Source organism: Rhyacophila brunnea, unplaced genomic scaffold (assembly GCF_057557595.1).
Source record: "Rhyacophila brunnea isolate RB1 unplaced genomic scaffold, BYU_Rbru_1.0 scaffold_2, whole genome shotgun sequence".
Taxonomy (NCBI): domain Eukaryota; kingdom Metazoa; phylum Arthropoda; class Insecta; order Trichoptera; family Rhyacophilidae; genus Rhyacophila; species Rhyacophila brunnea.
In genome coordinates this window covers 36,156,438-36,184,286 of record NW_028232859.1, presented here as the reverse complement: position 1 = coordinate 36,184,286, position 27,849 = coordinate 36,156,438, and the positions used below count along the sequence as shown (strand labels likewise).

Genomic DNA, 27,849 nt, shown 5'->3' with positions numbered 1-27,849 from the left:
GACCAATGATATTTTCCAAACCTTTTATAATATGTACCCCCTACTTTATGTTTTTAGCCTGAAGTTTTGGTAAAAAGTCCGGTATGACTACATTAATTTAACATTCTTTCTTCTTGCGACCATGCCCATACTAACAGATTTTTGTTTTTACGAGAAATGGATGTTAGCTACTTGCTCAACCTCCGACCACTAAATCGGCTCTCGTGGGCGTAATTTACACGTTATTTATTAGGCACCGTGCAATGTCTTTGGTATTTCATTATTACCCATTGTTTTCAAGAGGGATTTACCTGCGTCAGTCTATTTTATAGTGGCTTTAGTTTGTCATCTACGATTTAGTTATTATTCAGTACCTACCTATAATAAATTATTATACTCTTTACGTTAACTTTTTTTTTACTGTACATGCACTGTAAACTTAGCCATTAAAATTAAATATTCCCTTAAGCCGTTTTTTTTAATAATTATTATTTTCTGTTTATGGTAACTCCATTCCAAACGATTTAGTGCAGTAAATGGCCCCACCTTTTTGTGTGTTTGTATCGACTATCATTTTTATATTTAACTGAAATGATAATCCAACGTTTTAACTAACCAGGTAAGTTGTTTATAAACTAAGCTGAAAGTATTGTTGAGCGATTTCATATTTTCTAATAAGTGTTTTGTTATATTGATTGTTTACCCATCCCTACTTATTTACTTGCGTGATGAACGCATGTACTTTTGTATGAGTCAAAATATTATAATTCAATAAAATCCGTTTCATTGCCTCTTAAGGTGATTTAGTTTCTGGTGTTTGTAAATTGTGAAACAGTTTTTATATTTTGTTTAATTCTATGTGTTAAATGTACTCTTGACACTTGTTCGTTGTCTACCTTCGCTCAGTCAAGCAGTCTATTTTTGGTGGGTGTTGTCACTGCGGGCTGCGGCGACTATCACTTGAATTGGTCATTAGGTCATCGTTTCACTTCGAATGTTTTCTCGAATGCACGCATATTTTTTCTTCTTGTCAAATGAAATTACTATATAATTAACATCAATTCATTTTTAGGTACAAGTATGACTACAGCAGCCATGTCTACAAAGATTTTATGTGCCTTCATTTTAACTGGCATCCTTCAAAGCCATGCACTTAGTAAGTCACAACATTCGTTAATTCAAAGTTTTTTTTACATATTGATAATTCGTTCGCCAAACCATCTTAGGATTTTGAAAAACTACCTAATGGTCTTTAATGATTCCAAACAATCGTGACTAAAGTACCATAAAAGTTTTTAAATTAATAGGTACTAATATCTCGACAAATAATAGTATGGAGCCCAATATTTAATATTGTGATGCCTTCATATACTTATTGTTTTTCTGATTAGGTCTAAATAATATTCCAATATATTGAAATACATAATATCCACAAATTTACACACTATGAATGTCTTCAGCTTTATAATGTTTACGAATGTAACTGTTCTAAGTGGTTTTTTTTTGGAATCATTAAACTCTAAATAGCTTTTTAAAATGATAGGTGTGTCATTACCATGTGTTTTTAAACTCCCTATGCTGTTCTGAATCTGTGAAGTGAACAAATAGGTATTTGAAAAATATATAACTACGTTTGATCCTATAGAAGTTCATAATATGGGCTTCCACAGGGTGGAGATTTGTTTTTTTTGAGATTTGAGATTTTTGTTATTACGTGAAATGGATGTCGGTAAGTTGTTTGCTCAACCTATCAGATCCAAACACACATTAGTAAACAACATGAAAATTTGCCAGACCCGGGACCCATGACATAAGCCTGATGCGTGACAGCTCGGCCATTGTGGGAGTGTCAGAAACAGCTATACTAAAAAAAAATTTTAAGCTCATACTATTTCAAAACATAATTTTATGACCTGCTCTTGCCCCAATAGCAGCAATAATCATAAAATTATAGTTTCTTAGTATACCTACTTTTATTTTTTTAGTAATTATAATAATAATACTACTAAGTAGGTATACATAATAAATATAATAGATGAAGTGTAGATAGGTTTGCAGAGAAAAATTGTAAAGAAAGTTTATAGTTATCGCCGCTGATCATGGTTAGGTCAGGGGTCGGCAAACTCTTGAACCTAAATAGCCAAATATGAGTATCACGACGGTTAAAAAAATTTTCAAGAGCCATACTATATCTAGAGCCATATATTTTTATAAATATGATTTATTTCAGTGAAGGTTATTATTTATTTATCAAGTGAAGAAGATTTTGCGAATAAAACTAACGGCAAATATAAGTTTTTTTATTGTTGAAGTTATAAATATAATTTTTACAGAAAATGAGCTACATACAATTTTCATGCATTCCTTAAAACTAATGTGAACAATGACCTTCCTCGCATTTATTTGGAGAGTGTCTCTATGTTTGGTATGTAACTTGTAGTTTTCAATTTTAGGCGCTACTCCAAATTCTCATCGGTTATTTGGTTTCTCTAAATGCTATTTATATTGTTCATGTTTGAAAATGATTGTTCACATACATATTATGTAGACTCGAATAAGAGTTCGGAAAGCTATACCATGTATTAAAAAGCGCTCCGCTGTATTTAATTTTAAATTAAATTGCATTTTTCTCTCTCCAAATCCTAAATTTTGGTGGCAAGACCTATAAATTTGTAACTACATAACTCGGTATAAAACTCATAAATCGGCTGATTTAAAACGACAACAATTATACCTTTTTTTGTAAAAAAATGTGAATTGGGAATTTGGCAAAGAGCCGCACGCCGATACCCTAAGAGCCGCATGTGGCTCGTGAGCCGCGGTTTGCCGACCCCTGTGCTAGGTCATAGTATTAGGTGGCGGTACACGTACAGTTTGAGTAGCACGTTGAACATGGCACAGACAATAACTGTTCAATAACTGTACGTTAGTGGGCACACCACAGATCAGCTCAAACTACCCCATTTAAATCTGTCGAACTGTCAACAGACGTGCCCATATACGTACAGTTATTGTCTGGCAGAGCAAGTGTCAAAATCTATGGTGGTTAGGTTCGCGGAGATAATACACGGGTAGTGTTTAAATTAGTTTTAAGTGGGGTATACTTGAATGATATTGATACACGAATAATTTCACTTTGAATTTATTATGATTATAATTATTTTTATTAGAAACAAATTGACATAAAATACACACCAATGACGTTGGTAAAATAAATCACGATTTCGCAAGTGGATTGTGTATTTTATCGATTCACCGAAACAATATTATACACATTCCTGTAAATATAAAACATGATCTATAATCTTTTCTTTTGAATAAATTATTCCCTTTAATGGACATATGAGTCAGTATTTGTCTATTTGGTCATATTTTTAGAATACAGTGATATTTAAATATTGATTTTATATACAATAAATTTAAATATACCACAAAATTATATTTACATCAATCATCAGTATAATAATTAATTACTATGATATTATTAAAATATATACGTAAATTTTATTTTTAATTTATATACCGACATTGTCATTCACAATTAGGTATATTAATTTATGTTGTGAACGTCTTAAATTAATAATTTGTAATATTCACTTTATACAATAAATAAGATTTGAATACTGTTATTAGTCTATATTTTCACAATAACTTAATATTTATAATGCTCTCTAAAATTTTTACATTTATATTATATTGTATAAAATAATATGTTTACATAAATAATTATAACTTTGTTTTACCCTCGTAAAAATAAATAAAATATAATATTTTTGATCTCCGCGTACATATTATTACATTATTAATAATAAATGAATTTGTATTTTATAACAAGCAACACCAGCCACAGCTGTATTGCGCGGTATATTCTACTTAACGTCTCCGACAACTTTCGGCGAGTCGAAATTCCAACAGTTTTACAAAAACACGGGAGTGGGGGGTCGCCGGCAGTTTGAACCTGGCAGACATCTGGCAGGTCGAAAACTGTCCGTCTATGGGCGCAGCAGATTATCTACCAAAGATAACTGTATAGCCGCCATTACGTATTAACTGGCATGTTCAACCTGTTATCAAACTGTACGTCTATGGCCAGCAATTAGGTCAAAAATTATGAAAAATGATATACTTACTGTAAAAGTTTCCAAAATACATAGGTATATCCACACAACATATTAAGATTGCATGTTTTATATTAAATAAATTGCAACATTTTTCTCGCTTCCTGAACACTTATCAACAGTGTTATGTTTCAAGAGGTTTTTCAACCAACCATAAGCAGTCTCAACTTGTGAAATATAGCTTTTTGGAAATTTCTTTTGCGTGTTGTTCAAAAATGGCCCATTTTTGTTTTTATGTCGGCAGCAATGCATGGTGGAGATGATGACTTACAATCAGTTATTTCATTTAGATTTTTTTTATAATTTATTCGTTGACTTTTGGAAACCTTCATGTCTGAAGATATTTTTTTTTTACAACTACTTGCGAACCTACGCATGATAAAGATACTCAGCGCCTACAGTTCAATATCAAGTATCACAATATATTATAGAATCATTCCAGAATTCCGTATAATGGTAAAAATGCAAAAATAAATAAAAATAAGAAATATTTCATGCATGATGAGCAAACTAATGATTTAATTTATGATTCATGGACATCACATCGATGACACATATTTAAATCATCTGATTCTTAAATTGATTACTTAATAAAAAGTTTCACCTCATAATCTGCAACAGGAAGTGACTCGAATCTGGTGCGGTTAAATTTTTTTTTGAAACAATCGAAATGTCTGATTTCAGTTCAATCTCCTCCGAGAATAGTGAAGCAGCCCCCGACTGACGAATTACTGTTTCAAGTGGCGCAGCAGTCCAGCGAAAACGACAAGCCTTTCATCATTGAATGCGAGGCAGAAGGAGAACCAGCTCCCAAGTAAAGAATCATTCTGAAAATATTTTATTGTCCGCCGGCTGAGCCTGCAAATCCACCACCGCTCAAAGTTTCTTCTCTTTTTCAGGTACAGATGGATAAAAAATGGAAAGAAGTTTGACTGGCAGGCGTACGACGACCGCATGTCGCAGCAGCCGGGCAGGGGCACGCTGGTGATCACCTCGCCCCGGGACGAGGATCTTGGCCAGTATCAGTGCTTTGCGGAGAATGAGTGGGGCATCGCCACCTCCAACTCTGTATTTGTGAGGAAGGCCGAGCTGAACTCATTCAAAGAGACAGAGCGGCAGACGCTGCGGGTGCAGGAGGGCGAGCCCTTCAAGCTGACCTGCCAGCCACCCGACGGTTGGCCCAAGCCTAGCGTGTACTGGCTCATCCAGAAAACCAACGGGGGAATCAGCAGCATCAACAGCTCACGCATGACACTTGACCCCGAGGGAAACCTGTGGTTCTCCAACGTCACCCGCAGGGACTCGAGTGATGACTTCACTTACACATGCGCGGCCACCTCACACTTCCGCAGCGAGTACAAGCTGGGCAACCGTGTGCTGCTCAACGTTGTGCCCACCGGTATCTCGGCCGCGCAGAACAAACACGAGCCCGTCCTGCAGTATGTGACCAGGAAAAACGAGGTGGCCCTGCGCGGCAAGACTGTCGAACTCTATTGCATATTTGGCGGGACGTGAGTTCTTTTCTGTCTTTGTGAATATTTCTACCCACATTGATCACAGGGCCCTGATTCCTTTTGAGAGCACTTCAATTTTCTCCTTCCCATTTTAAATCTGCGTATTTTAAAATTTTCAGGCCTCTGCCGCAGATAGTGTGGCAGAAGGATGGCCGACTGCTGCAGTCAGCAGATCGGGTGTCTCAAGGAAATTATGGAAAAAGTTTAATAATACGGCATGTCAATTTTGAAGACGAGGGAAGTTACACCTGTGAAGCCAGCAATGGTGTCGGTTCTGTCAAATCTTACTCCATCAGCCTGAGTGTCATGGGTGAGTTGCGATATTTCAATTGTTCTGTTCAAAGTCGTGATCGGATTTAGAATGTCACACTTTTCACCAAGGAGTTGTGTGATCATAGCAAATCATCTTTGTAATAAACATCAGTCGTCTCTGAAAAAGATGAACAGGATCTTTTATTTAAAAATAAACGGTATTTTTTGCCATTATCGTTCGCCATGTCAATGAATAATTACATAGTATAATGTTGTAATACGTCCCGATGGGTTTTCCAGCCGTGCCATACTTCACAATCGAACCCGAAATACAAAACGTAGCAGAGGATGAGATGGTAGAGCTACGCTGTGAGGCGTTGGGCAACCCTAACCCACAAATCAAGTGGATCTACAACGGGAAGCCCGTCGGAGAGGCGCCTGCCAACGACCGCCGCAAGGTGCACTCGGACAGGATTGTCATCCGCAACCTGCTCAAGACTGACACTGGCAACTACGGCTGCAACGCCACCAACTCTCTGGGATATGTCTATAAGGACGTTTACGTCAACGTTCTCGGTGAGACACTTTTTTGATTCTTTACCCGCTTACAATTTTTCATTCGAATCGAATTTTATATTTTAATGCTCACTTTTTTTTTATACGCATCCAATTATTTACTTGTCCAAATTGTCACTTAACTCGACTCACCGCCCACATCTTTCATTATGGTCGAGTGGTTGGATGCGTATATGCGCCGGCTGAACGGATAGAAACGGGATAATATGTCAGATGTATATTTGCAGCTCTGGCGCCCGAGATTACGGAGCCTCCTAAGGATTTAATCACGGTGGACGGCAAAAGTGAGAACCTCACCTGCCGCGTGTTCGGGGCACCCAAGCCACAGGTCAAGTGGCTGAGGGGGGGGCTGGAGCTGACAGGCGGCCGCTACAGCGTAGACGAGACCGGAGACCTACACATCGAGGGTGTCACTTTCGCCGACGCCGACACCTATTCCTGCCACGCCATCAACAAGTTTGGCCAAGTCAACGCCAGCGGATCGCTGCTCGTCAAAGGTATTTTTTGTTTTTCTTTCCCTCCGTATCCTATCCTAGCAATTGCCATGTTTTTTTTTACTTAGGTAACCACTCTCGATAATTGGGCTGTCGAGTGCGTTAACAGCATGACCCTCTTATACTTCGACAATTATTGTAAATATGTTGGGATTTAGAAATTTTTGTATTTTATTTTTATTGTACCTATTATTGAAGTGCAAATGTTTTTTCAATCTTCTAATTCAAGACCCAAAGGTTAAAGAATCACAGTGTATGGGAACGGGGTACAGGTAGGGCCGTCATATCCAGTTAAAAAGTATCAATACCGCACAGGTGACTTGGGTGGAGTTAAATGAATCAACTTCAAGCTCAAATGAGATAATATGTAGGCGATTATAAATTTAATCATTTATTCGTGATTTAAGTGTTTGAAGCGTTATCAGTCCGACCGAAAGATTCAAATTGGAAATCATTTTTTTTATTCGATACTGAATATACATTTATTATCCAAAAAACATATGTTTGAAAAACATACAAAATATAATCATAGTAATAAGTAAAAAATCTTGAAAAAAAATTGGGCTACATCTTTCACTTTCCAGGTGAGGGCTTTCACCTCTAAACTATCGATCTGTCTATGATCCATGTGAATTTTCTCAAAAGGAAAATGTCCGCAATTGCCTTGTATAATAAAATAACTCACAACCGGTAGAGGTACCTACAATTCATTGGGTGAATGGGCCTCTGTTGCAATCGATGAGATGAGAATTTCAAATGCAACGAGCTTTAAACTGCTTGGAATATAAATAATGGTTTGGATATTGTATATAAATCAAAATCGACTATAAAGCGGGTCCGGCTGACTTCACCCTCAATTTTCTTTAATAAATTTCAAGTATTGAGTTCACCTGAAATCGAAAAAATGAAAACCAGCGGACCCTTTTCACCGATCATTGTAAAGATTACATCTTATAAAATTTGTCATTCAGAGCACACGAGGATAACCGATGAACCCGAAGACTACGAAGTGCCGGCGAGCACGCAGGCCACCTTCCGATGCAACGCCATCACAGACCCAACTCTGGAGTTAGACATAGAGTGGCTCAGGAACAATAATCCTATTGATTTTGACGCCGAGCCCCGCTTCGTCAAGACTAATGACTACTCACTCACCATCGCCAAGACGACCGAACTCGACTCCGCCATATACACGTGCGTCGCTAAAACCTATCTGGACGAGGCCAGAGCGCAGGCCACGCTCACCGTGCAAGGTAACCTCGGCTTCCAATCTCGGGTACCTCTTTCGGTGCACAGAATCAATTTTCTTTTGTTTGTTTAAAAATACCAAATTTCAGCTATCGATATAAGTGCTGGCCTCTCCTACTCACAATAGAAAAGATATGAGTATATTGGACACATTGTTAATTTCATTTTATTTCATTTTTGAGTACTGACATTTGATGTTCTCGAATATATAATTAGATTTCTTTATCCATAATGTTTTTTAAATATGGTCACACCCTTATTAAAATATTATTGTGAGTCATCTTTTTGCGACGATTGTAGTTTGGAATATTAATCATTGTAAACTTTATGCGAATCGGTCAATCGAGTTCGTTTTACAGTTGTCTTGAACTACTGCTATGTAAGAAACAATAAAACATAATTGAATACAATAAAAGATTACTCAACTTCAAGTTATGTCAGTGTTGATAAAAATGAATTCGGTCGTGTTACTTTTTCAGGATTAACTACTGTCTGCGTGTTTGTAAAAAATATTACTATAATAATTACTCTAAAATCTCTTTTTTAGGATAACACACTAATTTCTTATTTTAACGCCACTTTGTTGGTTTTTTAACATATTCACTTTAATTTATCCACTCCTGAAATCAGCTCAATTTGATTCAAGCATATTCTTTTCTATATGACATTATACTTTTTCATATTTTTTCTTCAATGTCTCTCAAATTAATTGTTGTAATGTCATTTAATAATTTCTATACACACGATATATGACAGACAATTCACAATTAATATTCTAGTAAAATATTTAAATCTTATATCAGGGCACTGGTGTACAATAATATTTAATGGTAAAAAAGGATATTCCATCTATCTACCTATCTACCTAGAAAAAACTAAAATACTGAATTGATGTCAGAACACGACAATGCTTACACTATTATAGGTACCTATAGACTATTAGCAATAGAGCACTTGTATTATCGATACTATTATTATTATACTAATATTATTGCGGAAAATAAACTGAAAAAATTGAGAGCGAAACAATATACGGATAGTGTTCATTCATCCCACTCCGTCGTGTTCCCAAAGAAAATACGAATGTATATAATAATAAAATTATCTATTCGAATAATTTTAATAATATGCTTCCTCTTGTAGTATAGTAGAACCTCGTTAATAAGAACACGGATAATTCGAAATTTTTGTGGAAAAAAAAATCCCTTGAACATTATTTTCATATAAAACCATACCTTTAATTCGATTTTCGTAATTCTAAATTAGACTCAGGACTCTTCGGACTTCAGAGTCCTGGCATATAAAAATATTCAATAAATTGTAATAAAGTACACTATTTCATGAGCCAGTCATTGAAAATTGTGACAGACTTTTCGTAAAACATCATAAATTACTAATTTTAAGAAGGTAATGAAAATAATCCTGACATTTTATGACCCATCAACAAACATGGCACTGGAAATTAGGTGGACACATCTATGATCGTAAACGATATTGATGAAAATAAAAAATTTTTAAGTTAATATTTTTCCTTTTGATTTTCATTAATTTTGTTTCCGATCATAGATGTGCCTACTGAATTGGGTCATAAAACGTCAGGATTATTTTTATTACCTTAAAATAATTTTTGATTTTTTAAGAAACGTCTCACAATTTTCAATGACTGGCTCATAAAATAGTACTTTATTACAATTTATTGAATATTTTTGTATGCCAGGGTCTCTGAAATCATTTCGAATTACGAAATTCGAATTAAAGGTATGGTTTTATATGAAAATAATGTTCTGAGGGACTTTTTTTTCGGGAAAATTTCGAATTATCAGTGTTCTTACTAACGAGGTTTTACTGTAACTATACCTGGCTATGGCAAAGAACAAAAGCTTTTCCTACAGAAACGTCAACAAAATTTATTTTTAGAAGTGATCTATTGAAATGATACCTTTATCTTTAGCCTGGATCAATCCACTGTTGAATGAAGACCTTTTCATGCTGATTCGCTGCTATATTAAACATTAATTAACAAACTTAATTATCAGCTTTTACGTAATAAGACAGCTGGACGGGTTGGAAGCATTGATATATGTAGCAAGTTTAACATTTCAATTTCATCAAGATCATGCACGAGAACTTTTTACAATGCTTATCTGAAAAATTGCACACATGTGCAATATAAAAATAGGGTGAACCCTCGCATCAGTGGTAAGTATATTGCTATTATACTAGTATGCTGGCATATAGGAGGCTGAATCTTTCCCACAAATATTGCATGGAAAGATTCAGCCCCCTTTAGCCTAATTCTGGCAGTCATTTTTAATGTTAAAACAAAATATAATACCTGTGTGCACACTTAAACAGTGTATGCCTATTCAGTAATATGACAATTGTACACACACAGGTGCCAAAATTCAAACAGTAACAAAGAATAGACATACATACATTTCGCGAGTCTGCCCACAGGTGTTATGTCTGCACAAATCCCTACTTCCACATTGTGATAAAAAATGGTTTCTATTCATTTCAGATGTACCCAACGCTCCTGTACTCGATAGCATAGAGTGCAATAGTCGTGATGCTAACATTAAATGGCATCCGATGGGTGACAATCGCGCCCCGATCCTGCACTATACCATCCAATACAACACCACCTTCACTCCGGCCACGTGGGATACGGCATACGACGCCGTGCCCGCCACGGACATGACTTACAACGTCTTCCTCAGCCCGTGGTCTAACTACACTTTCCGGGTCATCGCCTGGAATAAAATCGGCTCCTCTTACCCTTCGTCCCATTCGGAAGTGTGTACCACACAACCGGATGTACCTTTCAAAAACCCCGACAACGTCGAGGGAGCCGGTACTACTGCCAACAACATGGTTATATCTTGGAGGGTTAGTATGCTTGCTAAATTAAGCCATATATCAGTATGTGCACACTAAAATGCTACGAAAAGATTATGACCAAGGTCAGGTACGGAGACATGCCGTGTTTTATTTTTCATGTCAGTCTTAACATCGATAGAAATATTATTTCTCCAAGTGTAGGTAGAAAGGGTTAATAACTCTTTAACAACCACTGACGAGTGGTTCTCGTCACGGACGTCTACTTTCGTGCGCCCGTGACGAGCGAAATACGTCGCGCCGTTTTTGCACCTTATACGAGTCATGTATTTATTTTTTCAATTTTAATACGTGTATTGACATCTATGGGCAATCTCCGCAGGCAGAAACGCTTGAAAAGTCAAATACATCGCGAGAATAAAGGGGTTTCCCGAGAGGCCCATACAGGGTTACCGATTTCTTCCCATGTACTGAAAAATTGTTGACTCATTAGTTCGCGCCGCGTATCGTAATAAATGGTCGTCGGGATGCTTGTCCGATTTGCGTTCTAATTGAAAGATTTTGCATTTTTTCATATTGAAATTGAAGTGTTGTGAGTATTTATTTATATTTCGAGTGCTTAAAGTCAGACAACGTTATCTACAAAAAAGTGTTTTTTTTTTTTTTTTTTGAGATAACGTTATTTTACATTTACGGCTACATGATAGTCAAACAACGTTATGTCAATCTTTTCTAATTTCTTATTAAATCGTCAGTAAAGTTTAGCGCTAACTACATAAGTTACCCTTGTTTTCATATTTTTTAAAACTATCCCTATAAATTTTAACATCATCATAAGCAAGATAAATGTACAATACACAATAAATTATAAAATATTAACATTATGTTTTAAATAAACATTTCCCTTGTTGAGTTACAATAATCTAAAATAACGATTTTTGGTTCTCCTGTAAAGTTGCACTTTTGTAGATAGTGTTGTTTGACACTAAGCCCTCGACTTATATTTCACATATGATTTGCGTATACAAGTGTTATATTTACGAGTTGAATTGAATTGAAGGATTTTCGATGTTTTCATATTGAAAATTTTATTTGTGTCGAGTGACTAAGTATTGTGATTATTTTTATTTATATTTTGCTTTCAATTTGGACAAACTAAAGTGTTATATTTATAAGTTTAGTATTCCAAGTTTTACAATTCAAAATGGATGAATATTGTGATGATGGTGAAATTGACAATCTTTTAGAAACGATTAAATCTGAAGACTATAGTGATGATTCCGATGTTGATGAAGTTGACGATACTTTGGAAGTTGAAGAAAATGAACCACATCGGAAGCTACTGAAAGACCGACATTTGAGTGAAAATCAGGTTTATTTGGCCCGTGCGCATTTTCATTCGATGATAATCAATCGGGATGCAAAGCAGATAGTTTAGCTTTGGATGTACTTGAAATGGACTATTACAAGTGTTTTATCCACATTTCCTTTGTTGGAACGGTAGTGCGGGAGACAAATAAACAATTTAAATTTGCTACAAAAAATATCACAGTTCTGAGTGATTGTTTACGACGATGGGTAGACTGCACAACCGATGATATGTACACATTTTTGGGCGTGTGCATGCTTGCGTCGCGTAATTCTTGCAACAAAATTACTTAACACTATCAGAAGAATATTGTTTTTACCTTATTCCGAATCAATTCCCAGGAATCGTTTTGAGCTCTTGCATCGAATGTTGCGTTTTAGCGACAAAGAAACCCAGATTCCTGGAGATCGACTGTACAAGATAAGACAAGTCTTGAAAGAGCTGAAAATTTCTTTTAAGTAGTACTTGTATCCTTATCAAAATTTATGCAACGATGAGAGTCTTCTCTTCAAAGTGAGGCTTTTACTTCGCCAATTTATCAGAACGAAGGTAAATCGTTTCGGCATTAAAAATTTTGTAATGGCCGATTGTAAAACTGGCTTTGTTTTAGATGTAATAATTTATACGGGGAAACAAACTGAAATTCTAAAGCAAAATTACATCGGAATATCACGCAACGTTGTGGTGACATTACTTCAACCGTACTTGGTTGACAGCAGGACATACGCTTATTATCGACAATTGGTACAGCAGCCCAACATTGTTCAAGTACCTGTATGACCACCGGACAAATGCCTGCGGGACCGTGAGAAGAAATCGAATCGGGTTGCCGAAATTCGTAAAAATAATTGAAGAGAGGGGAAACTGAGGCATTTCACACTGACGAAATGATGGCATTAGCGTGGAAAGACAAAAAAGACATGACAATGTTGACCACAGTGCACGAGAATGTATTCAAACCCACGGGAAAAGTAAATTATGTGACAAAAATTCCTATTTCAAAACCCGAGTCCATCGTGGACTACAACAAAAACATGGGTGCTGTAGACCAAAGTGACATGATGCTTTCATCTGTAAACTCCTCACGAAAAACCCTAAAATGGTACAAAAAACTTTTTTTTCATCTATTTATCATTACTGAATGCGTATATATTGTACCAACAAAAAACTGGTAAAAAACAGCCTTTAGATGACTTTCAGTTGAATGGTATCGATCAACTGATTCAAAAACATAAGACAGAGCCAAAGACAAATTTGAAGCTGAAGGCGCCGCTACCCGCCAGGCTTACGGAAAGACATTTTATGGGTAAAATACCACCCACAGAAAAAAAAATAGTGTCACCAGAAGGTGTTACGTATGTTATAATACAAAAAACAGGGAAACTCGGTATTTGTGCAAGCAATGTGACATTGCACTATGCTTTGAACTGTGTTTCGAAATTTACAATACAGAAGAAAACTTTAAGAGATGTTTATTTTATGTGGACAGTGAAAATAATAGTGATATTACAAAAAAAATATGTGTATTTGTGAAATTTATAATTTTTGTTATTAAAATTCTAAAAAACCTAACCTAACCTAACCTTGGTGCAATTTTTCCGACATTTTCACGAAATTATGAATCTAAAACACTTCCGACGAACTTCAAATGATATCTCATAATAATTAATATGTAAGATAGATATAAAATTTTCCACTGATAATTTATTTTTTTATATTTTATTTAATTTTTGGGCTCTGGAGATTATACCTAGTATTATCAGCTGGGCTGCTAAAAGGTTAATATACCAATCGATAAGTTTCGGAATTTGAAAATCAATCTTTGAATTATAAAATAACATATAGCCAGCTATAATTTTATTATCGTTGAATGTAATTAAAATAAAATTAATATGCTTCAAACATATTGTGTACCCTGAATGTAAGATGTTAAAAATAATGAGAAGTCAAGAAATATTTTTTTATTTAAGTATTTTTACATTCATTTCATATTTCTTTCGATTTTCTGGTTCCGTGGAATTTTTATTAACGAGGTTTTACTGTAGCTAAACAAGGTGCAGTCCTTGGGAAGGCTGAGGCCCTCCCACGGCGCAACTGAAATCTGACAGAACTGGTTTGTGAAGGATCTCATAAACTGGCCAATGTGATGCTTCGCACACGGCGCTACTGAAACTCAGTTGAAATAATAATCACATAACCTCAAACTGTCAAACTGGACTATCAGCTGTGTTGTACGAAACACGCGCGCTTATTAGGTTATTTTAATTTAAGTTAATATTTAACAAACAATGTCTTCGAGCGGGTCAAGCGACGAGGGGACTTTGGTTTTGTATCAATACAACAGATACAGGAGTCAAAATAAAAGAAAATATTGGATTCATCCTTATATAGAAAGGAACATAAACTGCAGACTATTTGTTGCTGCAAAGGAACTGCAAGAAACCGATTCCAAATTTCTGGCTTTCTATAGAATGTCCAAGGAAAGCTACCTCGAGTTTGTTAGGATCATCACTCCTGCTATTCAAAAAGACAATACAAATATGCTCGCTTCGCTCATCTTGTACCATTCTTGTACTTTTGAGTTTTGACGTCTCTGGTTGTTTCGGTTTTTACGATATGACGCTAGCGGCTTTACGAAGTGCTACCAATTTTGGTAAGAAAATATGATTTTTCACCGAAATCTATTGATGTTGGTACCACTGTTTTACGGTGGCTGGAAACTTCAGAGACCGCGCGACTAGCATGTCGCATCTCTTCGCGACCGTTTTGAAGCTGAGAGATTCCGGTCTCGCCGTCAGCGAGCCGCCATTGAAATACATTAGCTAGATACTGGCTGGAATTTTAGTTACAGTTCCGACGGACATAAGTTGCGCCGTGGGAGGATGGCCTGAAAGAAAAATTCCCCATATTATTTTTTGCCTCAAATTTTATGACAAATCATTACCTACTACATTATTTCATTATTTTGAATAAGTTCAATTCTGATATACACAGCAAAAACTCTACTCTACAGAAACTAATCTCATAAGTTTTATTTGCATTATTTCCTTAACACTCCTGGTACTGTGATGTCACCTTATTATATGATTAATATTTTAGTTATTCAGCCATTCCTAGAATCATTCATATTATATCTAATTAAATTGTTATTATTTTCATAATCAATAGCATTATCCAGTAAATACACATAGTGTCGCATTACATTACGAACAAAAGAAATAGATTTAAAAGTACAGTACTATCTCAGTAATCCGCCACCCCAAAAATCAGACAAGTGTCCAATTAGTGAAAGCGGCGGATTATAGTGCATACATACAAAATATGGTAAAAATTAAAACAGGTATTTCGTAAAAATAGTTTTTTTGAGAAATTTGTACTTGCAAATTACGGTTTTATTTATAATCAAAATTAAGTATTTACTAAATTATACATATTTATAAACTAAGTTTACAGTAAGTCCTCTACTTACGCGAATTCGACTTGCGTGAATTCGTACTTACGCGATTTTTTAAAATATGCTTTTTTTGCTGCAGTTAGTTTCTCTGCGCTTGTGTGTACATAGAATACAGTATAACCCCTATTTTACGTTTTTTAAGGGACTGAAGAAAAAAACCTAATTGGAGGGAAAATGTAAAAGGGGGGTATTGAAAAAAAGAACATTTAAATTTTATGTTTCTAAAAAAATAACGTTTTAAAAAAACAACATTCAATTTAATTTTTTATTGAAATTTTTTATGTGAGCCAGAGTGTTTATTCACTTTTTCGAGAATGTTCCTTTTCTCTTGCACTGACAAAGCTTTCCTTTGGTTAGACATTATGTGAAAGAATGAGGACGTAAAAATGAATAATAATTGAACCGAAAGCAATATGAAATAAATAAACCGCGAACTTGTAACTTGTAAGACTGATGACAGAATAATGACAGACGGAGTGTATACAAAACACAAACATGATGCCAAAAGAAAAGATGGCAACCAATGGACCAATCACCTTGTTATGTGCCGAACTCGGGCCAATCACAGCGTCGCTCGCCGACCAATCACCGTGCGCCGTTCTAAAGACACGGACTTTTCCCTCCAAACACCTCACAACCCTATCATTGTCAAGCGCGTGGAACTCGCATATTTTGAATATTTCCGACGTAAATCGCGGGAAAGAAAAACGAAATGCGGGTATTAAATGTACTGAAAAAATTACACGCAATTGCCGAGAAAACGTGAATTCCGGGCACGTAAAAACGAGGTTATACTGTATTATGTTATACACAACATCAAAGTAACAGGTGAGGCTGCCGAGTTATGCAGATACAGGGGAAGCTATGAATGTTATCAAGAGTTTAGCAGAAATCATAAAAAGAACCTGCCACAACAAATTTTTCATGTGGGCGAAACTGGGCTTATTGGAAAAAATGCCAGATTAGTCATATTATCCCAACTAGAAAATATTCATCTTTACACGATTTAAGAATATATTCCTCCGACGCCATCACAAAACAAATTGACGTGCTTACACCTCGACTGTCAGTCTCCGATTGGCGACGACTGCGAAATTTCGTTCCACATACTGTTGAAAATTATTTGCCGTTTCACTTATGTACGCTCTTAACCTGGCACTCGCGGCCTATTGTAGTATGACGAATTCACTCTCCGCGGTGACGGTTTTTGTTTAATTTAACTTCTGTGTTTCATAATAAAAATGGCAATAAAAAATGAGTTTTATGGCTCTTTAGGCGCCTAGACATGTTCAGATTATTTTACAACATTAAAAAACCGTAATAAATCAGTCATAATGTCAAAAATATCCGAAGAAATTAATTCTATACAAAGACTCACCATTTATAAGATTTCCGCCATTTTGTTTTATGTATATGGAGCACTGCAAGGCTTGCATTTTGTTATTCGTCACGCTCGTGCTTGATGCGAGTATAGAAACACTTCACAAATGGTAATAAAATCACACATAATGTTTTTTCCCTGAGTAGGGTCGTAAAAATAGCACAATAATTTTAGACTAAACAAACTTTTAGGCAGACACTTAAACAGCTATTAAATATTATTACTGAGTTACATATTTATTTTTACTTTACACATTTAAAATTGTTTTGAAGAGTGGTAGATTTTATAACACGGACTGAGACATAAAGCCACATTGCAAATACAACACATATATCTAGATAGAGATTTTTTTTTTTATTAATTTTTGAATTTCCGCACACATGACAGCGTCTTCTGGGCTTTTTATTATTTGCCTTGGGCGGAATGTGTTGCGGCAAATGATCTGTTAAAGTTCTAGGCAACAACCTCAATGGATTTTCACTAGTCGATGGTCTGGGTTGTGGAGTTTTCGTGATTTTCACAGCGTACTTAGCTACTAATTGTTTTATCACGACTAACTGAAATTCTCCTAAAGTTTTTTTACTACCAGTAACAGATTTATACATAGAGAACGCATTTAATAAATAGAGGTCAATCATGTGAAATGCTACTTTTTTGTACCATTTCACAGATTTCCTCATGCACGACAAGCTGCTGAGCATCATGTCGGCCTTGTCGACAGTCCCCATATTTTTATTATACTCTAAGATGCACTTTGGCTTCATAATGGGTTCTCCGGTTCTAAAATTAGTTTTACCGGTTGGACCGAAGGAGTCATCGTGCATGGTTGTAAGCATGTGGACATCTCTTCTGTCACACCATTTGAGAGCCAACAATGGGCTGTTTGACTTTACCTCTGTCTCCCCCTTTTTCAGCTTTTTGAAGCATGGCATTTCTTTGCGATTCTTACGTACAGTCCCACAAGCATTGGTTTTATTTTCATGGAGGTGTTTGAATAACTGTGGACCGGTGTGCCAGTTATCGCACCACAACGAATGCCCTTTGCCCAGATACTCGGTCAGCAGCGTTGTCACAACAGCTCCGGAAATTCCAAAGTTTTGGCTATCCACTATGTCTGTCCCGTCACCACAATAAATAATAAAATCTAAAATATAACCCGTCATAACGTCACACAGCACGAACATTTTGATACCGAAACGATGACGCTTCGATGGAATGAATTGTTTAAAAATAAGTCTCCCTTTAAAAACAATAATGCTCTCATCGATACAGAGATTTTGATGCGGAATCATCGTGTCTTTGAAAATTTTGCGTGTATGCTCTAAAAGTAACCTAATTTTATTTAGTCTATCTGAGGTAACACTTGTTGGATCGGAAAAATGGAGCATTTGGAGCAATAACTCATATCGGTCTCTAGGCATCGTCTGACCGAAAATGGGTGCACTTAAAAAACAATCCGTACTCCAGTGTTCTTCTAGTGACAAATGTTTGTTTCGTGTCATGAGCATTGACACCGCAAAAAATGCATATAATTCTGATACAGTTGTATCGATCCAATTATGAGAACGTGATTTTGGTCCAAGTTCTTGAGTGTTATACTGGTAGTGGAAAAAAATGTTTGTTTGTCGGACTACCTTCAACATTATATCACGGTTTATAAAATGTTCAAAAAAAAGACACTCAGGCGAAGTCTCAGTCAAATCGCTGTTTGCTATGCCGGATTGAAAATCATCAAACTCATATACGATCGGAACATGGGGTCCAGATGTCCATGTTCTCAAGTGTTCAATTGGCTCTTCTGATATATCTACATCACTGAGGTCAGATGGTTCCAATTCTTCTTCAGACATTTCGTAATCGGAGTCCAATTCCTCACTTAAACCAGCCATATTGAAGTTTGAAAAAAGTTCTCAACCAAACACTCACACGATAACAAAGGTAAAATAGTCCAAAAAAATATAGTCAAAACACTTTATAACAGTTTAATACACATGAATGGTATAGTTAAAAACACATAAACAATAACACAGACAAAATATTATAATAAAATTCACACAATACAATAGATCGCGTAAAATACGTAATATTTTGTACGGAAAAACGACAAGAGCGATTCCTTGCACAGTCCTCTCACAACAGTGATATTACGCATACTGCGCAAACGCAGTAAAGTGGCACGATGTTTCAAACCAAAATTAAATGAGCGTAGATTGACGGCCTGTCGAAGGCATGTCAAACAACTGAGTTTTAGTATTGTAACACAATTTATTTGACAATATCACATATATGTCACCGTTGGTAATGAAATAAGGCAAATTATGGTAGAGATTTCAAAATCATGCGTCATGTATATTCTACATAATCGACCGGCGCATTTTTGCGTACAACATTGGCGACAGAAGCGCTGTAGCCCCGTAGTTTTGCGAAATTTCGCGTACTACACTCGTGACAGAAGCGGGCGCCGGGTTAAGGTGTCTGAAGATAGACTAACCCTTTAGTGGAAATGTTGCTGGGGATTGCAAAATCAAACCACTTCATCAATAATGTTTTCTTAAATGTATGTAGGTATGTAGTTCCATTTTAATTTCACTTATCGTTTGAAACTAAGACATTATGTATTATTTAAAAAATTGCACGATTTTAAGTTTTATTCAACTTAATAATTACTTAATTATTAATGACTTAATAATTACTTAATTACTTACTTAATTCGAATAATAAATTGATCCTTGGGCACTTTCCTCCCTGGTACATTACTTTCTTCGCGATGAACGTACGTTTTACCAAGGAGAAGTTTCCAAAATAAACCCGTCTCATCCGCGTTGTATACTTGTACACGGCGGACTACTGAATTTGATAATTGAATACCGGCGAATTATAGAGCTTGATTTTGTGCTTTCAACTAGTGAAAATAACGGCGGATTATATTAGTTGTCGGATAATCGAGCGGCGGATTACTGAGAGTGTACTGTATAACAATTTACTGCAATCTGTTCTTCCATAATGGGGTTGAATTTTCCAAAAATTAATATTATTCTACACCACAAGTGCCTCACATTTTAAATGTTGTTCTATGAAATAATAAATTTGATTGAAATTCTAATGGATTCAAGTACCTTCAGTCGATAGTATTAATATTATAAATTTGATTGAATTTATAAATCATATTTACTTCTCTAGTTTCATTATTTTTTGGTTTTTTGCAAAGCCTCAAGTGCGAGGTTCAATCGCCCTAAGACTAGTCCTGAACATGGGAGTACATAATAGCGCTCGTACACATGCATAGATTTACTGGCACCATTAGTGTGTAAATTACACTATCGCAATAATAACTGTTACTGTCACGGAAAAGTGATGACTGTCTCACCAATCTCATTCTTCAATAATTGTTGTTGTCATTGTATGGTGCTATTTGACAGGTTGTGAAAATTGGTAACGGCGGTTTATAGTAGTTGTCGGATAATCTAGCGGCGGATTACTGAGAGTGTATTGTATATGCGATGAAGGGAGTCATACTACTCAATTGTGAGAAAGAGATAATGAAAGTAACAGGAGAGATCAAGATAATATTATAACTAGGCTGTAAGAAATACTCATGTGATTATAATGAAGTTTTGATGCTCTTTTGATCACAAAACTTATATGTTGCCTAAATAGGTATTTCCCTTTTACCTACTGTTTTATTCTCAATATCGTATGGTAACCCAAGGTGACATCACCTCACACCATCACAATTCATTAGAATCATATAATATATCATAAGGTTAATTCGTAATACATGACATCATTGAAGCTACCCTAATTTCTCTTAGATCTTACGTGAACTTCTCCATATTATCTTCCTAAAAGTATTTTTGAAACCAGTTAGCTAAGGTAAGATACCTAGCTGGCTGTTGAAAAACAATATTATATTCATAGAGACAAATAGCTTACAAACTGGTGGAGCAATGGCACCTAGGTACCATTATGTCGTATGTCTGAAATTATAAAATTGTGTAAATGACCAGGCCGCTGCGTCACACAATTTGACTACTAACACTGGAATAATTGTACAAACAGCTTCTCGATTGTAATTATTGGCGTACCAGGCAGGTTCACGGAATCAGCACAATATGTGCAGCTATATTACGACAATATTTAGATGCACAATTACAAATATGTATGCATCATTTGTATCGAAAAGTCAAAAAATGAAGATGGCGGTTTTAAATAATCCGCCAATTTACAAATTATTAATTTTTCGTTGGTTATCAAATTGACCACCTTCCAAAACGTGCCTGAAATATTATCGAGGGTTTTAATGCTACAATTTCATTAAGCTTTCTCTCTTCGCATTCAAATTCTTCATTAACGATGGTTGAGTGACAAAAGGTCTTTGTTTTTTCAGGCTATGCCCGCCATCGATCACAATGCTCCAAGGTTCCAGTACAGAGTGCACTGGAAGCGCGACATCCCCGGGGAAGAGTGGACCACGGAAGACATATTCAACTGGCAGCAGACCGAATTCACAGTCATTGACTTGCCCACCTTCCAGCGCTACAGGATCAAAGTGGTGGCCATCAATGAGAAGGGCGAGTCCAATGTCACTCCTGTGGAAGCCATAGGCTACTCCGGGGAAGATAGTCCGCTGGAAGCACCTGGCAATCTAACACTGGTGCAGGTCACCACAGGGACGGGTGCCGTCTTCAGTTGGAATCCGGTCTCACCTGAGTCACTGCGCGGTCACTTCAAGGGTTACAAATTCCAAACGTGGAATGAGAGAGGTAGAGAGGCCAATCTGAGGGAGATCACTGTGACAGCGAACTCAACTAGCGCCCTTGTGGCCAACTTACTACCCTTCTCCAAGAACTACGCAAGGATCTTCGCTTACAATGGTCGTTTCAATGGCCCACCCAGTAACACACTAAGTTTTGACACGCCTGAGGGTGTACCCGGTACCGTGTCCTCCTTTGATGCTGTTCAGCTCGGCACCTCAGCCCTCCTGCTCATGTGGAAGAAGCCTGAGCACCCCAACGGCAATCTCACCGGCTACAAGATCTACTATCAGGAGGTGCACGGAGGTAATGTAGGCACCCTCATGGAGAGGGAGCCTCACGTCACAGATCCCCAAAAGACCCGCGTCAAGCTGGCTGGTCTCCGTCCTGACACCAAGTACCGCCTCACCATCAAGGCCACCACGCGGCGGGGGGAGGGCGACGGCTACTTCGTAGAAGCCCGTACACGTGCTGGTCTGCCACTTGTGCCTGACACACCCGTCTTCCTCCTTGCGCAGACGTCCGGCTCCAATGGCCTAGCCAACGTTCGCGTCACCTGGTTGCCCTCTTACGAGGGCAGATCGGGCTCTCATTTCTTTGTCAAGTACAGGATCAAGGGCGAGCCTGCCTACACTGAGACCGAACCCGAAATGAACGACGACTACATCCTGCTGCGGGGCCTGACCCCGGGGGAGACGTACGAGGTAGCCGCTGTGGCAGTGGATGGTAACTACCTGACCGAAGGCGTTCCACAAGTTGTTGACCTCGACGGAATGGGTATGTTCATTCGTTAAAACTTTTTAGCATATTACATATATACACACCCACAATAGCCGCATGGCTTAAGCGCCGGTCTATAGTGTCAAGGGTCCCAGGTTCGAATCCTGGGTCTGGCAAGTACAGATATTGTTTTTCAATTTGTGTATTAGTCAGAGTATGGACCTAATAGGTTGAGCAAGTGGCTGTCATCCATTTCTCGTAAAAATAAAATCTGTTAATACAAACCTCCACCCTGTGGGGGCCCATATGATCCTATTAGGATCGGACATGGTCGAAAAGAAAGATATATATTAGTTGAACACAATATGAATGAACAGCAAAAAAGGGGTCATGCCATTATATTTTTCTTGAATGGGGTCTTGTATCGTTAAATTCTCCCGTCCAGTCTCGAAGCGCTGTGATTCGTTAACTACGCGAGCCGCTTGACTCATGCGCAACAATAAGTCATAATTTGAGATTAAGATGCTTGGTGATCCACGGGGTGACACACGGTCAGTTTTCTGTTTCAGATGGCCCCATGATCCAGCCGAAGGAGAATGTGGCAACTGCGGGCTGGTTTATTGGCATGATGTTGGCTATTGCATTCCTGTTGTTGGTGCTGATCCTAGTGTGTGTTATCAAGCGCAACCGAGGCGGCAAGTACGACGTGCACGACCGCGAGCTGGCCAACGGGCGTCGCGATTACCCTGACGAGGGCGGCTTCAATGAGTACTCTCAGCCGTGAGTGACCATCCTTGTACCTTATGCACACGCATCCTATTTTAATATCTGACGCTTCCCCTGACCCCATGTGACAACTCATTTGCTGTTTCAGATTGGACAATAAGTCTCGTCATTCCATGAGCAGCGGCGTCAAACCAGGACCTGAAAGCGACACTGACTCCATGGCTGAATATGGAGAAGGCGAAACAGGTACTGTACATTTTATGTCCCACTGAAATATGTATGCTACGTGTTTTCAATAAATTTCATTTAATATTTTTCCACTTCAATAATCAATTTGCTGGCATGTATTTTGGGTTCCCATGAAAAGGGTCTAAGCCGGCTTGCACATCTAAACTCATCTCTTCTGCGACAGCCATAAATCAAACCTTCTAGAGATGTTGCTTTCACTTTGCATAGTCGGTTGCGTACATAGGCACCTTACGACAGTGATACGCGCAACCTCAAAACGTCAAAAGTCATCAACATAATTTAATCGTCATTGCACAAAACTGTTATCAGACACTTAAAGAGCGATTATTATGTATCGGTATCGCAGAAATCTTTTGTTGTGAGTCTCCCCTTAAAATAATCATATATGCACGGATATTAACAGAGTTTCTACTAAAACCCCAATTTCTGGAAATCTACTTTTTTGGACATCAGCTTTCATGGGCTCATAAAATATATATATATTTTTAAATCTCAATTCTTAAGATTGTGCTGAAATCACTTTATGCAGAATAAATTCAAATCCAAATTTATTTATTTTACATAGAACATGACAAATTATAAATTGTCAAACCTCAAATTGTCAGTTCCCCATGTGTCAAAGCGTTCACGACATGGCATAAAGAAAGTGTAAATGGCCAACATGATCTTACTCCCTACTTCATTTATTGTTTGTCAATTTATGGCACACGGTTGCGGAGCACTGTCCTAAAACATTAGATCGAGAGGTTTAAAAGAATACTATTTTAAGTTATAAAAATACTTTATGCAGTCATCAAATGTTTAAAATAAATATAAAGGATAATAAGGCTTCGAAATTATATAAATAGATTATCTACAACGTTTAAGGAATGTGCAGGCTTATGCTCTGAAAATACCATAAAACTCCATTTTGACCTACGTGGCGCAAGTGGGCTGTTAATAACAAATTTATAATCAAATATAAAGTACCTATACTAGGTCATGGTTATCGACTCACTGTTTCAAGTTGTAATGTACATGCATGGATTTTTATTGTCGTCACCATTACCCTTATGTAGCTGTCAACCAGGGTACCTGCCCTGGCACCGAGATGGCTTTATCTAGTCCACTTCCACTCCCATACCCCTTCGAAATATTTTTGAGTGGTTTTTTATTTTGTCTTTGTAAGTTTTTTGGGTTATTGTTTTTGTGATCGATTCGTTCATAATTAAAATATTCTGGAAATCTACTTCACTTAAAACAATCTCATTTATTGAATGTGAAATGTTATCTATCACCTTTAAAATCCATTTTTTGATTGATTTTTTGTGTGCATACCTTTGATTTTGACTCATTTGATTAACTTAACTGAAAAATCATTTACTCCGAACAGCCGGAATGAACGAAGACGGCTCATTCATCGGCCAGTATGGAAGAAAACGAAGGCAGCCTACTGGTGCAACACAACCTGACTCAGCTTCGCAGGCTTTCGCAACCCTCGTCTAATGACATTTTGTATAATTGTTTCCATTTTCCCCAGTTTTTTTATTCAAGGTATTTTTTGTTTTTTTTTTTTTTTCATTTTTTTTAAAATATTATTTTATGTTTTTTTAATCACGTTAAATCTGATCGGCGATGGAATATAATTAAATTAATCAAAAAATCTGTGCAGCGTAATTTTTTTATCGTTTTTAAATATATTTTATTTTTTTCCTTCCGTCCTCAAATTCAACTTATGCAAACATTATTTTTTATTTTTCCTTATCAAATATATATGCCATGTATTATCGTCGCCGTAGATATCAAGGCAGCCAATCCACAAAATCATAAAACTGAGAAATCGGCGTGCAAAGATTTCATGTGAAAAAAGAACATTTTTTGTTTTTAAAGAGAGAACGGTGAATCTTTGAACATAGAATATACTTTGTGATGTTAACTTTTTATTATTTTGAATGAATAACTAAAAAAAAAAGAATTTTAGAAGTAATGTGTGTTTTATCCCTTCACCACTATATTGAAATGTACAGTTGGCACATTTATGTGGTAGTCAACAGAGATTTGTGGCTTAAATCTATTGACCACTGCATCCTTGATGGTTTTAAAATGCTTTTGTGTACTTGACTCATTTTTGCCATATTTGTGGCTTGGCTCCCTTGACATCTACGGCGATGTTATATTCTATTTTATTTTGATATTAAATAGGTATGTATCTATATCGTATTTGTAGCAAAATCTATTCTAAATGCAAATATTCCATGAAACACAAATTACAATGCTGAACATGAATTCCAGGTCGCTTCACTGAGGATGGCTCGTTCATCGGGCAGTATGTGCCGGGAGCAATGAAACCTCTGTCGGGTGGGGTGGGACCTCCCTCCGGCACGCCCCTCTCTCCCAATGCGTCGCACGCCTCTGCACGCTCGCCTTCCGACATGCAGCATCCCACTTACGTCTAAAACTTCTTCAGTACCTCTTCGGGATTAATCGTCTATCTTATTTTGCTTTGTGATTACAAGTCATACTACGTGGATTGCTGTTGAAGAATCACTATTCGGCATGCGTGTATTTTTCTGCACTCAACAATGAGGCGGAGACAGACGACCTGTAATCGACTTTTAAAGAGCCGTTGACTGTGACGAGTCATTTTAAAATAATCGTTCAGGGCGTCATTCTTAATACGAGATGTATAGACCGCATAGTAGTTTCCGAAACTAATGCGCCGATAAAACATAATAGAGTAATGTATGAAGATCTATCCTCATTCTTTGATGGAGGATATATACCTTTTGGCTGTCAATCGGTTTATTTATTCACACGTTAAGACTTGTCATCGCTCGTAAGGAATTGTACCATGTGCATGTATAATTACCAATTACCGGCCTAAAAATATCTTAACCTCAATATCAATATCCGTTTGTCGCGAGCTAATGCATGATTAATAATCTTTTGAATGATGTACATATAAATGGGATTTCGAAATCAATATTTTTTGTTACAGAATAAATGTTTTGAATTTGATTTTAAGATATTTTTCGTTTTATACTTGACATTCATGAAGTGAGAATTTTTTGACATTTTTTATTTATTACATAGTTAGATTATATTTTACTACTTATTTATATTGTGTCAACTCTAATACTTCAGGTTAGTGTTACATAATAAATCACTGTTTGTTTTTCAAAGGTAATTTCAAAAACACATTCCAAATATTTAAAATATCTTATATAATATATGTGTCTTCTAAAATGGCTTATATTACAAAGTGCTTATCGTAATGAATGCTTTAAGAGGCGGAATGAACATTGAAATGAAAGTCTCCCTTTCAGCATTTTTTAAAGTATAATATGTATGTGGATTGAATTGCGGCTTTCATTTCAATGGGTCGTTTGGCCTATTGTTATTCAAACGAAAAGCATGCAATGCTTAGCTATACTTTAGCTGTGAGTCGTCTTTTAATTCGAATTTCATAGAATGGATCAACATTAAGCTTACAGTACTGATATTATTTTGTGTACAAAAATATGGAAAAAATATTAGAATAATGTGTCTTTTATCTGTATTGTAAATGACAGTAGTGAAAAGAAACACTAGAAAAATTGACTATTTTTGACATGACAGATAGGATAGAATTTAATTGTATTTTCGAATATAAAAATTTGATTGGACAAATATCACGGAACCGGTCGGGGTGTGGTTGTAATATTAAAGAAGGAAATGAATATTTTTGCTCTTAAAATTGATATTTTTGCAACATTGTTGGTGCTCTTTATGGGGTGGGGTTATTGTTGACATATGACCGATCGCTGTTAATCCTTTATGCTTTGTAAAGTTTTTTAATTTTGCGAAAAGCATTGCTATTCAAGTAACGCTTCTCTTAGATAGATAGTCAATTATATAGAGCAGGTATTTTGAATTAAATGTTTAAACTCATCACTTTTTGCTTTCGTAATGTCTAAAATGTGTGATTTGCACCAATTTTATTTTTGTGACTTCATGTAAAATTTTCTCATAGCTTACGTTAGATGTTAGGCTTTTTAGATGTTTAGATGATGGTAGTTGATATACAAGTTTATATACATACATTTCTGTAAATTTTTTATAAAAATCTTTCATATGTTTAAATTCAGTGTTATTTATACTTTGTTTTGTTACAATAATTAAACTATCATATTATACCTAATAGGAGGATGTATTACGG

At 36.4% G+C, this 27,849-nt stretch overlaps 1 protein-coding gene across 2 annotated transcripts; it reads left to right on the top strand.

Moving 5' to 3' along the window:
• Positions 1–505: 505 nt before the first annotated feature.
• On the top strand, positions 506–27,849 carry Nrg (Neuroglian). Of its 2 annotated transcripts, XM_085947594.1 has the most exons (14): positions 506–598; positions 1,052–1,135; positions 4,782–4,911; positions 4,997–5,608; positions 5,731–5,921; positions 6,164–6,439; positions 6,667–6,936; positions 7,905–8,186; positions 10,703–11,070; positions 21,611–22,754; positions 23,267–23,477; positions 23,572–23,669; positions 25,045–25,205; positions 25,944–27,849. In XM_085947594.1, the coding sequence occupies exons 2-13, from the start codon at positions 1,060–1,062 to the stop codon at positions 25,155–25,157; spliced, it is 3,771 nt and encodes a 1,256-aa protein (XP_085803720.1). In that variant the 5' UTR covers positions 506–598; positions 1,052–1,059; the 3' UTR covers positions 25,158–25,205; positions 25,944–27,849. The 2 variants fall into 2 exon arrangements, with proteins under 2 accessions (XP_085803720.1, XP_085803719.1); XM_085947593.1 differs by lacking the exon at positions 25,045–25,205 and having other exon boundaries at positions 25,944–27,166.